The sequence below is a fragment of the Ochotona princeps genome, chromosome Y, assembly GCF_030435755.1.
Source record: "Ochotona princeps isolate mOchPri1 chromosome Y, mOchPri1.hap1, whole genome shotgun sequence".
Taxonomy (NCBI): domain Eukaryota; kingdom Metazoa; phylum Chordata; class Mammalia; order Lagomorpha; family Ochotonidae; genus Ochotona; species Ochotona princeps.
This window is the reverse complement of record NC_080866.1, coordinates 1,394,612-1,410,200: the sequence shown is the minus strand read 5'-3', so window position 1 is coordinate 1,410,200 and position 15,589 is coordinate 1,394,612. Positions and strand designations below refer to the sequence as shown.

General features: G+C 41.1%; 1 protein-coding gene across 2 annotated transcripts; it reads right to left on the bottom strand.

Moving 5' to 3' along the window:
• Positions 1-124: 124 nt before the first annotated feature.
• On the bottom strand, positions 125-13,191 carry LOC131478677 (ATP-dependent RNA helicase DDX3X-like). 2 transcript variants are annotated; one of them, XM_058659261.1, is made up of 17 exons: positions 13,053-13,191; positions 11,157-11,217; positions 10,668-10,715; positions 7,707-7,836; positions 7,145-7,303; positions 6,969-7,068; positions 6,459-6,594; positions 5,469-5,554; positions 5,072-5,170; positions 4,832-4,992; positions 3,754-3,898; positions 3,509-3,653; positions 3,121-3,302; positions 2,928-3,045; positions 1,135-1,288; positions 724-851; positions 125-570 (listed from the first exon to the last, which is right to left on the bottom strand). In XM_058659261.1, the coding sequence occupies exons 1-17, from the start codon at positions 13,095-13,097 to the stop codon at positions 491-493; spliced, it is 1,977 nt and encodes a 658-aa protein (XP_058515244.1). In that variant the 5' UTR covers positions 13,098-13,191; the 3' UTR covers positions 125-490. The 2 variants fall into 2 exon arrangements, with proteins under 2 accessions (XP_058515244.1, XP_058515245.1); XM_058659262.1 differs by lacking the exon at positions 13,053-13,191 and adding an exon at positions 12,234-12,330.
• Positions 13,192-15,589: the final 2,398 nt, after the last annotated feature.

Below are 15,589 nucleotides of genomic sequence, written 5' to 3'. Positions count from 1 at the left end.
TGAAAACTACTGAGTTTTAAGTTTTTTAACTCGACTTCCCAGGATCAAAACAAGGATGTCATATTTTTTTCTACTTGTGGAAAAATAATCATTAAAGTTGTATCATAACACTTATGTGCCAAGGTTGATGGTAGCCCAATTCAGTAAATTTATTTGTCAAACAACTGTTACCTTGAGTATTACTGAGCCAACAGGTATCTAAACATGGACTAAAGTTAAAAGTCACAGAACACTAACAAATGATCCTCAGTCAGTTACAAATGCAGTTTGGGATGGAACAAAGCAGGAGACGAGTTATCCAAATGACAGCAACTAAGTCTTCAAATTTCTTAACAGGGCTGCTGATTGTTCATTTCTTCCTTGTGACTTGTGAGCTCTCTTGCATTTTCATGAGAATCAGTTGGTAACATACTGCTATGTTCTTGAAGCTACACAACATAGTCTGGCTAAGGGTACGCATTAGCTTGTTTGACTTTACTGCAAAGGATTTTCAGTTGCCCCACCAGTCAACTCCTTGTGAGCTATAATTTCCTCCGTATCCATCGCTATTGTAGAAGCCTCCATAGGCACCTATTAAGAAATGTTCAGAAAGAGAAATTAAGCCATCTATCCTCAGAAATTTTCCCCTTTCTTCAGCTCTTCGATATAAATATAAAAAAAGCTTTGATTTTGTGTTCTTTAAATTAAATTCCACAGTAAATCCAAAGGAAAAATTTCTATTACCTCCGCTGTATCCTCTGTTGCTGCTGTGACCACTTCCACTGCTCCGGCTGCTGCCTGTACGACTACTGAAGCCAGAGCTGCTGGAACTACTTTGACGATAGTCTCTGGCACCAAACCCTCCACTGAATCTGTTTTAGCAACAACAAAACACACAAAAATCTTTTTTAGCGTGTCACGTGATTATAAAAATGGAATCAAGTAATTACTACTTGAATTCCCAATTCTCACATGATAAATTCAAGCTCCATTTCATCAGATTCAAATTTAGTGTTTTCATCTCCTCAGCAGTGAAGAGATGATTTATTAGCTGGCATCTTTTTTAATGATTATTCCTCATCCAAAGTTAGTATAATATCGCTGTTCAACCAACACTTTTCAATTACACAAGTGAAAACTGAAAACAATGTGTACCTCTTAGAACGTCCACGACTACCACCTTTGTAGTGGTGTTCATAAGCCATATTTTCCAACCAAGATGGAACTTCTTGTTTAGCTTCAACAAGCAGATCCAACAAATCCTTTGTGATATTTGCATTTCGTTCATTGAAGAATGAGGTAGCAAGGCCTGAATTAACAAAGGACATAAAAGGTCAGATTTAATTACAGTAACGTGTGTTTTGTCGTTAGTTTTACTCACTCCAAAAATTGCAGGACAGGCCAGAACTTAATTTAGTGGTTAGGATATTGCCTGAAATACATGTGTCCCTTCCCTTTTTTTTTTAAGATTTATTTATTTTATTACAAAGTCAGATATACAGAAAGGAGAAGACACAGAGAAGTAGATCTTCCGTCTGATGATTCACTCCCCCAAGTGAGCACAATGGCTGGTGCTGCGCCGATCCTAAGCCAGGAACCAGAAACCTCTTCCGGGTCTCCCACACGGGTGCAGTGTCCCAATGCATTGGGCCGTCCTCGACTGCTTTCCCAGGCCACAAGCAGGGAGCTGGAAGGGAAGTGGGGCTGCCGGGATTAGAACCGGCGCCCATATGGGATCCCGGGGTGTTCAAGGTGAGGACTTCAGCCGCTAGGCCACACCACCAGGCCCCATGTGTCCCTTTTAAGACTGCTTAGGTGTGTGTCCAGTTTCATTTCTAAATTAAGTTTCCTCCTAATATGCACCTCAGAGGCAAAACTGATGCTTCAAGTATTTATTACTCAAGTCCTTGTCACTATACACGAGATCCAGAATTAGATTTGACTCCGCTTCAGACAATCATCGCTCTTTAGTTAAGCATACTAGAAGAGGGTGTCTTACTCTGCCTCTCATACAAAAAAAAAAAAAACTTTATTTCACACACAAGTCAGGCCCAGCACAATAATCTAGCAGCTGAAGTCCTTGCCTTGCTATCACCAGGATCCTATATGGGCTCTGGTTTGTGTTCCCCACTCCCCCACTTTACATCCAAGTCCCTGGTGGTGGCCTGCAGACCTTGCACCTACATGAGACCTGGAAGACGCTCTTGGATCCTAGCTTCAAATGAGCCCAGTTAAGGCTGCTGCAGCCATTTGGGGAGTGAATGAGTAAATGCAGATCTTTACGTCTCTATTATAATTCTGCCTTCCCAATAAAAATAACTCATAAAAAAAAGCTTGTGGAAATATCAAATTAGAAAGTGTTATCTACCACATTCTGATAAAAATGAGAAACCCACACTGAGGTATAGTATGCATTACTTGCAAACTTTTAAAAATACACTTTTAAAGTCTGGCACGGTAGCCTAAAGGCTAAAGTCCTCGCTTTGAATGCCCCGGGATCCCATATGGGCGCCAGTTCTAATCCCGGCAGCTCCACTTCCCATCCAGCTTCCTGCTTGTGACCTGGGAAAGCAGTTGCGGACGGCCCAAAGCCTTGGGACCCTGTACCCGTGTGGGAGACCTGGAAGAGGTTCCTGGCTTCTGGCTTTGGATCAGCTCAGCTCTGGCTGTTGTGGCCGCTTGAGGAGTGAATCATCGGATGGAAGATCTTCTTCTTTCCACTGCTCTCTGTATATCCGACCTTCCAGTAAAAATAAGCCTTCAAAAAAAAAGAGTCTCTAAAATGTTAAGTAGATCCTACAGTAAAAATTTGCAATATAGAAGCCACACTTTTATATGTAATATTAAAATAATTTTTATTTGCAAAGATCTATTTTTAAGATTGTGGTCAATTCCTTCAGTAAATGCACAACTCAAAATAAGCTATCAAACTATCTACAAAGCCTTACCAAGATTTCCTACACGTCCTGTACGGCCTATACGATGTACATACTCTTCAATATCACTTGGCAAATCAAAATTGATAACATGTTTCACATTGGAAATGTCTAGCCCTCTTGCAGCCACCTAAAAAATAAGATTAATTAAAAAAAAAAGAAAAAGTATTGAAATATAATCAGCTCAAATGTTTAATATACATACAGCTGTAGCTACTAGAATTGGACTTTTCCCAGAGCGGAATTGGTGAAGAGCTTCCTCCCGATCTCTCTGTGATCGGTCTCCATGAATGCTGGTACAAGCATATCCTTCATGGTATAAAAAGTCCTCCAGGGAATCGGCACCCTTTTTGGTCTCCACGAACACTAAAGTTAATGATTCCTTTCCTGAAAAATCAGAATGTTTTCCTAGTTAGCATCATGTACTGATCTGAAAAATAACTGGTTTAATTCTTCTTGTACCTTATAAGCATACAAATTTAAAAAAGCATATTAAATTTTATTAATGATTAAAAATTGAAGGAAAGGTGGTGAGCAGAAAGAGATCAAAATATTTTTCTCACACGTTAACAGAGCATGAATAAAAATTTTACCTGTTGCATTTAAGAGATCCAGTAGAAAGGATCGTTTATCTGACTCTTCCACCCAAACTACTTTCTGAGTGATGTTCTCAGAAGTAGAACCAACTCTGCCTACCGCCAAAAAGATATATTCATCCAAGAAGTCACGGGCAAGCATCTGAAAAAGGGAAAACAATTTTTAAAATCTCATTATTTTAACAACTCTTTTATATTCAAGCACAAAGTTCCAAAGAAAAATTATTAGCATTAAACAGTACCTGTATTTCCTTAGGAAAAGTAGCACTAAACATCATGGTGTGACGAACACCTTTTGGTGGCATAGTATCTTGTTCAACTATACGACGTATCTGAGGTTCAAATCCCATATCCAGCATTCGGTCAGCTTCATCCAACACTAAATACCTGATTGAAAAACACTCAGTGAATTCTCCATTGGTTACTGGGTAAAGCACTATCAATCACATTATTATTTAGTTATTAAGTCTAATTTCTAATTTTTTTCCTGAGATTTATTTTAATTGGAAAGTCAGATACACAGAGAAGAAGAGACAGATAAAAATCTTTCTCACACTGGATTATCCCAACTAGCTACAATGGCTGGAGCTGAGCTGATCAAAATCAAGAGCCAGGAACCTCTTCCGGGTCTCCCACGTGGGTGCAGGGTCCCAAAGCCTTGGGCCGTCCTCGACTGCTTTCCCAGGCCACAAGCAGGGAGCTGGATGGGAAGTGGAGCAGCCGGGATTAGAACTGGCGTCCATTTGGGACCCTGGAGGTTGCAATGTAAGGACTCTAGCCACTACACTACTGTGCCTAAAATCTAATTTTGAATATTAATATTCAGCTATTCAAGTGAACAATACAGTCTTGTATGAACATAATTGTTCATACTGTTAATTCTTTACAACCACACAATTATCAGAACACTTAACAAAACAAAACAAACAAAAAACAACAATGGGACCAGGCATAGTAGCCTAGAGGGTAAACACCTTGCCTATCATGCACTGAAATTCCATATGGACGCCGGTTCTAATCCCGGCAGCTCCACTTCCCATCCAGCTCCCTGCTTGTGGCCTGGGAAAGCAGTCGAGGACGGCCCAAAGCCTTGGGACCCTGCACCTGCGTGGGAGACCTGGAAGAAGCTCCTGGCTTCAGATCAGCTCAGCTCCAACCATTGTGGCCACTTGGGGAGCGAATCAGTGGACGGAAGATCTTCCCCTCTGTCCCCCCTCCTCTCTGTATATCTGACTTTCCAATTAAAAAAAAATAAATCTTAGGGAAAAAAAGAAAAAATATCAATTAACAAAGATTTCATACTGAAAAATTGAAACATACTTGCAGAAATCTAGCCCAATTTTTCCTCTTTCCATCATGTCCACTAGACGTCCTGGAGTGGCTACTAGTAAGTGGCATCCACGTTCCAAATCTCGAATCTGCTGACCAATATCTGCACCACCATAAACCACGCAAGGGCGAACTCTAGATCGGTATGAAAACTAAACAAAATATTTATTAACGTTTACAATTTTTCAGCATTGTACTAGAAGAAAAGTATCTTGCCAAGACACTACTTACTTTTCTGGCTTCCTCGTAGATCTGTACTGCCAATTCTCTTGTTGGTGCTAAAACCAAAGAGATCGGGTATTGTTTGCGACGTCCATATCTTCCATTTTCCTGAGAAATACATAAAATTTTTAGCTTTATGACTTCTTTATTAAAGTGCCTGTCTGCTACCTACACAACTTCCTACAAACACCACACACTGGGGTGTAACACATAATGCTTGGTAAATCTAAGTGGATTCAGTTCCCAGCTACTGGCTGTTGTGGACCTTTCAAGAATGAACCAAGAAATAAAGCTCCCTTCTCTACTGCATCTCAAATAACTACATGGGGAAAACAAAGTTAGCTATGCCTAAAAATAATAGGTATTTACAAAATTTGAATTTCCTATTGAGTAAGAAAATTTTTACCTTCACAGCCTTTAGAGCTTCACCTGGACCATCTGTATATATCTGACTCAGAATAGGCAGAAGAAACGCTGCAGTTTTTCCAGACCCTGGTTAAGGAAATGTTTAACTGTTAATGACAGTGAATAAAAATCAAGTATCTCATATGCCCTATGCCTTCCTACTGAAATTTTTGTATCCTATCTATATGGGTCTATGCAAGTCAGTGTCTTTAGCAATCTTGATATATAAAGGAATAAATGGGTATAAATATTTCAGCAAAACATGAAAACTAAGCAAGTGTTGGTTTTGCTTTGTTATATACAATACACAATTTTATTTCTTAATAAAGCTGTATTAATTAGAAAATAATTGAAGCCACATTCTTTTTCTTTACTTTTTTCGGAAACCATATTATATTATTTCAAAAAAAGACATTTGTCAAATTCAATATTCTCCGTTTCATTATATCAGGATGTCAATCTAGACAGGACTCCCAAAGACACCCTGATGAAAACCCTAGTTTGATCCCTAGGGTTCAATGGCAAAACTGACAGAATTCAGCTACCTCAAAAGTATCTTCAATACAGAAATCTTGCTTCCTTAACACTTTTGTAGTAAGCCCAATTAAAGTATTCATTTTCGGGGCCTGGCGACATGGCCTAGCAGCTAAAGTCCTTACCGTGAACGCCCCGGGATCCCATATGGGCGCCGGTTCTAATCCCGGCTGCTCCACTTCCCATCCAGCTCCCTGCTTGTGGCCTGGGAAAGCAGTCGAGGACGGCCCAAAGCCTTGGGACCCTGCACCCGCGTGGGAGACCCGGAAGAAGTTCTTGGCTCCTGGTTTTGGTTCGGCACAGTACTAGCCATTGCACTCACTTGGGGAGTGAATCATCAGACAGAAGATCTTCCTCTCTGTCTCTGCTCCTCTCTGTATATCTGACTTTGTAATAAAAATAAATCTTAAAAAAAAAAAAGTATTCTTCATTTTCACTCTTTATCAAGCGAGCTCACCTGTTTGAGCACAAGCCATTAAGTCTCTTTTTTCTTTGATAATGGGAATGGCATGTTTTTGCACTGGAGTAGGACGAGAGTAACGGGTAAGCTCAATATTCCCCATGATAATCTCTCCCATTTCAACATCACTGAACTGTTAAGAAATTTAAACAAGTTAATCAAATACAAGGAAAGAGAATTGCTTTCTATAGTCACTAAAAATAGGGTCAAGCACAATGATGGCATCTCATAGTTACTGATTCCACTGCCGCACCACTTCTGATCTAGTTCTCTGCTTATAGTCTAACAAAGCAGAGGCTGTCTCAAGTCTCCAGGACTGCACACTAACATGGAAGACCTGGAAGAAGCTCCTGGCTCCTTACTGGCCTAGGTACAGCTGTTGCAGCCATTTAGCAAGTAAGCTAGCAGATGAAGAGTTCCCTCTTTCTGTATCTATCCAATTTGCCTTTTAAATAAAAACAATTAATTCTTAGAACAAGCAAACAAATGTCTTTGGTAAAAACTTACACTTTCTATATGTGGAGGACAGTTATTGCCGGTTGCTTCTACTGGTATATCATCATATTTCTCAAAGTTTATTCCAGTGTTTCCTCCAGAAAACAGTTCCCTGAAGTCAAATAATTATTACATATTATGTAGGATATTAAGTATTCTAACAGTTAAAGTACATTTCAGCAACTTACTGTTCTAAGCGTTCACTTGGTGGAAGTGGTTTTGACCAATCATCGTCATCTGATTTGTCACACCAACGACTGTGGCCACTACGTTCAAATTTGCTAAAGCCAGTTCTATCACCACGGCTGCCAATACCATCATAGTCACTCCGTCCACGATCTTCAAATCTGAACAGCACAATCAGAATGCTTTTTAGTCAGTACTATTAGTGAAATTCAGAATAAAGAAAAACTTTTACATGTGAAAAAATACAAGGATTTAAATACAGCCATGACATCATGATCAAGGCATCAGATCAATAATAAAAATGCGTAAGTACTAAGTGTACAGGTATCTTTTATCTATTTTCATATTCTGTCAAATTTAATTATTAAATACATAATTTAAGACTATTATTAGGTAAGAAATCTAATAGGCAATAAGAGAATGGTGTTTGACAGATGATCAATTAAAGAAAAAAAAGCTTACCAACCCAAAAATCCAAAAAGATTGAGAACTTGAAACATTAAAAAAATGAAGACTTACCAACTTAGAATTCTAAATTGCTTCTGTATACACACAAGAATTTACCTTCCCCTTGATCCACTCCCACGGTCACTGAAGTAACTGGACTTTCCTCTTGAATCACGAGACCCAAAACTGCTGTATGCATCCTTATCTTTAGAAGAACTCCAGCCTGAACTGTCCTTATCATAAAATCCTTCAATAGAACACCAAAAGTTAAACCTTGCTGCCGTCTTAAGTATAACCAAGTACACAGCATTCTTTAATCTTATTTTTGTGTTCTTAAGGTCAGTGGAACCACAGAATTTTTAATCATCAACAGAAATTATTTTGAGCAAGAAAAACCATCTCACTGCATAAAAGCAGGCTGAATAAGCATCATTTCGATGCGATAAAAAGCTTATCCTAACCAAATAGTACTAACACTTCAGTTTCCATTTGCTTCAACAGTATAAGCTGCACTCAAAATACAAGCATACTCTATTTTGATTAGACTGTTTAGAAACAAATCAAAAAAATAAACTAGGACATTAAGAACTTAAGTGACTCCATGAAATTTGAGCTCAAAGGAAGTTGCGCAGGGCTAGTTATGTCACTAACTTCTAGTTATGTCTATCCCTACAGAAAAATAAACATGAACAATTTGGTATAAAAACTTGGTTGCGGGCCCGTCGGCATGGCCTAGCGGCTAAAGTCCTCGCCTTGAAAGCGCCGGGATCCCATATGGGCGCCGGTTCTAATCCCGGCAGCTCCACTTCCCATCCAGCTCCCTGCTTGTGTCCTGGGAAAGCAGTGGAGGACGGCCCAATGCATTGGGACCCTGCACCCGTGTGGGAGACCCGGAAGAGGTTCCTGGCTCCTGGCTTCAGATCGGTGCAGCACCGGCCGTTGCGGCTCACTTGGGGAGTGAATCATTGGACGGAAGATCTTCCTCTCTGTCTCTCCTGTCTGTATATCTGACTTTGCAGTAAAAATAAATAAATCTTTAAAAACAAAAAAACTCAATACTTCTCTAAACCCTCTTATCCGTCTCTTTTTGCTTATCTATTCCATGACCTTGTTTTCCTTCACAAATTTGAGGTCATTCTTTTTGGGAAATATACAAATTCCAAATTAATACCCCTTGGGTTGCAGTATCTGCTTTGCACAAGAGAAGCTGAGTTCAAGTTAGCTTCAGTCTTGGTCCATGCCAATGTATATACTGAGTTAGCAACTGATGGTTCCAGTAGGCGAGTTTCTGCCACCCATCTGAAAGTTCTAGTCCAAGTTCACACCTTTTCCTTTTGACATTGCAAAACCACAAGTGTTGGGAACTAAACCAGAGCAGTGAGGGCTGGATGGTTGAGTTGGTTAGATAGAACTAAGCTTTAATACCCATTGACACGTACAAGAGCCAAATGGGATGGGGGACAGACTGGTCTTCTGCTACACATACTGGCAAACCAGGGTAGGGGGCGGGCCTGGTGGGGGTTATTGTGGGTCGCCCCGACTAGGCTGCAGCTCCCAGGTTGATGTAAGGGCCGAACCAGACTGGACTGCAACACCCATTGGTTCCAGTGCAACTCGGGACTGAAAACAGAACCAACCCAGCAATTGCAACCACCAGCTGATCGGGGTGATGGACTGTGCCGGGCCCTGTGCTTGCTAGAACATACAAGAATCTAGTCTGGGAACACCTCAAAGTTTCTTTGGAGATCTCCCCAATCAAACTGCTGGACTCAGAACTCTAACCAAGAAAAGACAGAAGACAGAGCAGATCAATCATTCATCTCAGCTATATGTTGGCAGGGATATATGGGGCAAACGGAGACTTTATGATGGACCATATCAATCAGTGGACGACCTCATCGAGCGAAACTGGCAGTGATTCATAACTGGTGAACTATTAACACCACTCGAGCACATATCTCAGAGCATGCCCCACATCCGGGACTCGGGGTGGGCGGGAAACCGGGTGGGGCTTCTCCCTCAATATCCCCCTTTACCTCAGATACATGATGGAAACAATATGGACATAATAGTATTACCCACTTTCCTATCCCCCTGAACCTTTTTTTTTTCTTTTCTTCCTTTTCCTTTAACTGTAATTAACTATGTAAAGATTGTCAACAACAACACAATAAAGAGAAAAATTAATTAAAAAAAAAAAGATTTATTCATTTTATTACAGCCAGATATACACAGAGGAGGAGAGACAGAGAGGAAGATCTTCCATCTGATGATTCACTCCCCAAGTGACCACAACGGGCCGGTGAGCGCCGATCTGAAGCCGGGAACCAGGAATCTCTTCCAGGTCTCCCATGCAGGTGCAGGGTCCCAAGGCTTTGGGCCATCCTCGACTGCTTTCCCAGGCCACAAGCAGGGAGCTGGATGGGAAGTGGAGCGGCCGGGATTAGAACCGGCGCCCACATGGGATCCCGGGACTTTCAAGGCGAGGACTTTAGCCACTAGGCCACGCCGCCGGACCCGATATACAATCTTATAAGTGAAAACACCACATGTGTCAGAATTTTTAAATTAAGCATTTCAGGGAAACCACTAAAAAAACCAAGCAGTCAAGGACGGCCCAAAGCCTTGGGACCCTGCACCTGCGTGGGAGACCTGGAAGAGGCTCCTGGCTCCTGGCTTCGGATCGGCACGTTCGGCCTGTTGCGGCTCACCTGGGGATTGAATCATCGGACGGAAGATCTTCCTCTCTGTCTCTCCTGCTCTCTGTATATCTGGCTGTAATAAAATGAATAAATCTTTAAAAAAAAAAAAAAACCACATCTATCAATGTTTACAAGGCACTACAGTAATAAAACAACAAAACTCAAGTTTTTCACAATCGAAAGAAACAAGAATTATTCATTACTGTCTATCACATTAACACTTCCAAAGTTAGTAAGTGCTAGGTTCCAAAGAAATGTCTACAAGAAGCACTGGAGAAATAAAGTGCTAAAATTTCTGAAAAATATTTTTCCTAAGGTTTAATTCCTTTTGGGAATAAAAGTGAGATTATGAGTGCTTTTTTTTTGAATGACATACCTTTAGAAGCTTCTCTGTTCCGCAAGTGAGGAGGTATATAGCGCCCTTCTATAAAAGAAAAAGGAGAAGGAACTTGGAAAACTACTACAAGCTGAAGGAGTTTTCAAGCTCAATTTAAATACAAACTTACTGTTTCACCAATCTAACATTTTCTTCAAACAAAAACTAAGTTTGTAAATAAATTCAGACCCCTGGATCACAAGAATAAAGACATTCCAATAGTTCAGTAGTTACTAGGCATAACTTAAAATGTCCTAAGTGGTTTATGTAAAGAAACATTTATTAACATTAAATAAAACCATTATTTTAACAGAACAGCCTGTAAAAAAAGAGTTATGAGAGAATATATACTAACTAAATCCAAACAGGTCATTACGTGTTTATGTTCAATTTAGCAGGAAAAAAATGTTTAACTTAAATCTAATTATGTGTCACAACCTAGTAATAATGTAATAAAGCTTTTTTGTATATTTAAAACTTTTTACTTACTGCTTGCAGTACTTCCTCCTGCAGTCTGAGAACCAGAAGCATTCAGGTCTAGACCAGCCAACTGGAAAAAAGTTATCAATAATTCTTATCCTTGTCATTAGAACCCTCCTAGTTTACAAAGCATGATATGCTCAAGGAGCACCCGGAGGTCACAAACATCTCTGTGAAATGTAATTTATCCAATCTAAGCAGACGTTATAACCTCTGTAAAAGTTCTTTACCCAACTGAATTGATGGAAATTCCGTAATCTAAATATTAAAGTGAGCGATACACAAGAAAAATAAAATTTTTATCTGTTTGTAGGATGAACTGGAATACTGGTAAGTGTAAATAAAGGCTAATTGTATAATTATAAATAACAAATACACAATATAGAACTATATAACTACAACACATTAAGCATTAAGTATTATCACTTCAAATTCCTAAAGCTAGGTCATTTAACACATAAGGCTAGCAATGTAAGGAATATATCATCTATGAAGGCTAAAAAAATGATATGAAATATATGAAGGGAGAAAAATTATATTTTACATTTCTATTCCATAAATTTGAGTAAGTAAAAATGTATTAAAGATAGAGGCCGAGGAAGCCTGTTTGAAGTTACAATGAAATTTTGGTCTAAGATTGGTACGGATAATAGGTTCATTACGACTGTAGTTCTTAATATGCACGTGATGTACTAGTCACAGGAGGTAGAGATCAGGGCAAGTTACATAGTTCGTAGCACGGGATAGTTTTCACTCCTAAAAGCTCCAAACGCATTGAGTCGTATGGAATTTCGTTACCGAGGGTACGACGCCGGTAAAACTTGTTAAAAGCAGGTTATATCTGATAGGCTCAACCATACAGAGGAATTACGGTACTAACATTAAAAAACAAGAAGTTATTGTGTTTCCGCATCTTCCTGTTTACAAACACCAAAGTATGTGTCCAACGAACAAAGCGGCTTTAGTTTATGGTGACCGACTGGGGATCAAATTCTCAATTTAACGAGACAAAACGCACTTTTACCGCACAATTACGAATCTAAGTTGTTCGGTGGGTGGAAACTATCACAACCCTTAGTTTCTAACCTCACAGATGTCGTCTTGCTGGCTTCCACTGTCCATTATCTCCAGATACGGCTCAACGGAAACATGCGGCGGCCATTCCTCCTTTACTCTGCCGTGGTCGGCTTACCTGCCTCCCTCCTCCCCCTAGCATCTGCTTCCGGTTGTTCTGCGTCACAAAACTTTCCACTCCGGAAGCACCGCCGCGTCACCGTCCTCCCAACGTCTACTACCGGGGCGGGGCAGTAGGGAAGGAACGACCATTTAAGAAACTACAAGCGGCTTGTTTGTGCCCTATCATTACCAAGGCTTTTTTTTTTTTCACTTCTCTGCTCTCGCGCTAGTACTAAAAGAAACAGCGACGCCATTTCTCCTCTGGTTACGCTATTTCCAAAATCCCGAGCTTTATTACTTTTCCGCATAAACACCAAGAAACATGTAGAACTTATTTCAGTCTCGTTAAACACAAACTCGTCAAAAATAGGAGAAACAAAAGAAGCCCCAGTTACAGAAAACGTTACTGACAAGCAGCAGAGACTTGCGCATGCGCATTCAGAGCGCGGCGCATGCACAAAAGCCGCTATGGCGCGCGGCCGGTACAATTCAATTGTCCGCAAGCGGAACACACGTGATAAACGTTACAGATAACGGTCATTACCTGCCCCTGAAACCCCCTCGGAATATAATTCTTCTCCTTTTCCCCCGTCCCGCACCGCAAAGACAATCCCAACATAAGTCACGCTTACCACCAGGATACTAACTGATTAGTATGCTGCTGCAACCGAACATAACACACTAAAGGTACTCTTGAAAGAAAACACCCATGCGGTGATTACAACTAACCTGCTCGTCCAGTTCGAGCGTATTTCCCAGTGCCACATGACTCATTCCTGAAAACAGGCGACAACAGGTACTACACTCAAAGGATAAAGAGCCCTAATAATAGGCTCTAGGCGGTGTAAAATGTACACCTCGGTCGTAATATATGGTTTCCTAAGGTATTACGTCAGCACGCAATGCGCACGTTCTCATTCCCGACTGCTATGCCCCTCCCTCTCTTCAACTCCCTGGCAGCCACAGTTAATTCACCTTCTGCAGAGCTCGCTGCTTTAGTCGTAAGATCGCGGTACTTTACATCTGCCCCAAACCCACTGAAAATAATTACAAAGTTAACTTCTCTCCTTGCATTGCCAATACATTCACTTGTGCACACTAACAACCAATTGTTTTTGCTGCTTTTCTCAAATTGATAAACAATATGCAATCCATGCGCCTTTTGTTTCCAACCCTTTCCCTGACTTCTCTATTTTGCTTCCTCCTTCCCGCCTTATTTTTTCAATTAGCCCTATAACAAACTAACACTTTTCTGCTCTAAGTAGCTCTTGCTGTCTTTTGTGCAACTTCACAGTACAAAAACTTCCAGAAAATCATAAAATCATCACAGTTAACATGTCAGAAATTCTGCTCCTTCTGCAGAACATTCATTGGCACCTACACGTTAGAATCATGAAACTACACGCAAAAGGGCCCGGCGGCGTGGCCTAGCGGCTAAAGTCCTCCCCTTGAAAGCCCCGGGATCCCATATGGGCACCGGTTCTAATCCCGCCAGCTCCACTTCCCAGGTTCCCGGCTTCGGATCGGCGCGCAGTGGCCCGTTGTGGTCACTTGGGGAATGAATCATCGGATGGAAGATCTTCCTCTCTGTCTCTCCTCCTCTGTGTATATCTGGCTGTAATAAAATGAATAAATCTTTAAAAAAAAAACTACACGCAAAAGATGAACTCTGGAACAGACCGTACAAAAAAACAAAGCAACACTAAAACGTTTTGCATTGCTGTCAGCTGAAAGTAGCTTACGTTGCCACGGCTAAATACCAATATTACATCCCTAAGCTTTGGGGTCTCCTTTCATGCACTTCATCAACGTGCACTCTACAGCACTTGCAGTGACTAAACACTTATAGTGAATAACACCACAGACAACACACTTTAAGGGAAACTGCACATATTCACGCTCTCATTGTATTTGCTTTGAAGTTGCTACCATACTTTCTCTTATTCTGATTACTGATATTAAAAAAAAAAGATTGGAAATGCCTAATAATGAAAATTTAACTTTTTTGAAAAGATGTATTTATTTTATTAGAAGGACAAATACACAGAACAAGACCTAAAAGCCCATCATGATAGTCTGGTTAAAGTCCTCGCCTTGCGTGCACCAGGATCCCATATGGGCGCCGGTTCTAATCCCGGCAGCTCCACTTCCCATCCAGCTCCCTGCTTGTGGCCTGGGAAAGCAGTCCAGGACAGGCAAAAGCCTTGGAATCCTGCACACGTGTAGGAGACCTGGAGGAAGTTCCTGGTTCCTGGCTTCAGATCAGCTATTTACTAGCAGTTGTGGCCACTTGCATGGACCTGGATAGGAAGTGGGCTGCCAATATTAGAAATGCCGCCTATATGAGATCCTGACACATGCAAACCAGGCCCCATGAATGAATGTTGACTCTTTTTTTTTTTAAGATTTACTTATTTTTATTGCAAAATCACTTATACAAAGAGGAGCAAAGACAGAGAGGAAGATCTTCCATCCAATGATTCACTCCCCAAGTGACCACAGTGGCTGGAGCTGAACTGATCCAAAGCCATCAGCCAGGAGACTCTTATTGGCGTTCCGTTTGGAAGCAGGGTCCCAAGGCTTTGGGCCGTCCTCGACTGCTTTCCCAGGCCACAAGCAGGGAGCTGGATGGGAACTGGAGCTGCCGGGATTAGAACCGGCGCCCATATGGGATCCCAGGGCTTTCAAGGCGAGGACTTTAGCTGCTAGGCCATGCCACCGGGCCCCAATTACTTCTTTTTTTTTTTTTTTTTTTTTTTTTGAGGATTTATTTATTTTTATTACAAAGTCAGATATACAGAGAGGAGGAGGAGAGACAGAGAGGAAGATCCTCCATCCGATGATTCACTCCCCAAGTGAGCCGCAATGGCCGGTGCTTCACCAATCCGAAGCCAGGAACCTGGAACCTCTTCCAGGTCTCCCACGATGCGGGTGCAGGGTCCCAAGGCTTTGGGCCGTCCTCCACTGCTTTCCCAGGCCACAAGCAGGGAGCTGGATGGTAAGTGGAGCTGCCGGGATTAGAACTGGCGCCCATATGGGATCCCGGGGCTTTCAAGCAAGGACTTTAGCTGCTAGGCCATGCTGCCAGGCTCTGAAATACAATTCTTCTGCAGTCCAGAAATGCTGAAATTTCTGTTTACTTGGTAGTACATAATAGTCAGACAGAATGTTTCAGTGTGTCTAGATGATTTTTTCAAGGAATATGACCATTTGTATGTGTCTTGTCTAGGTTTATCAAGCTTCCTTTCTGTTCAAGATTTTAAGTG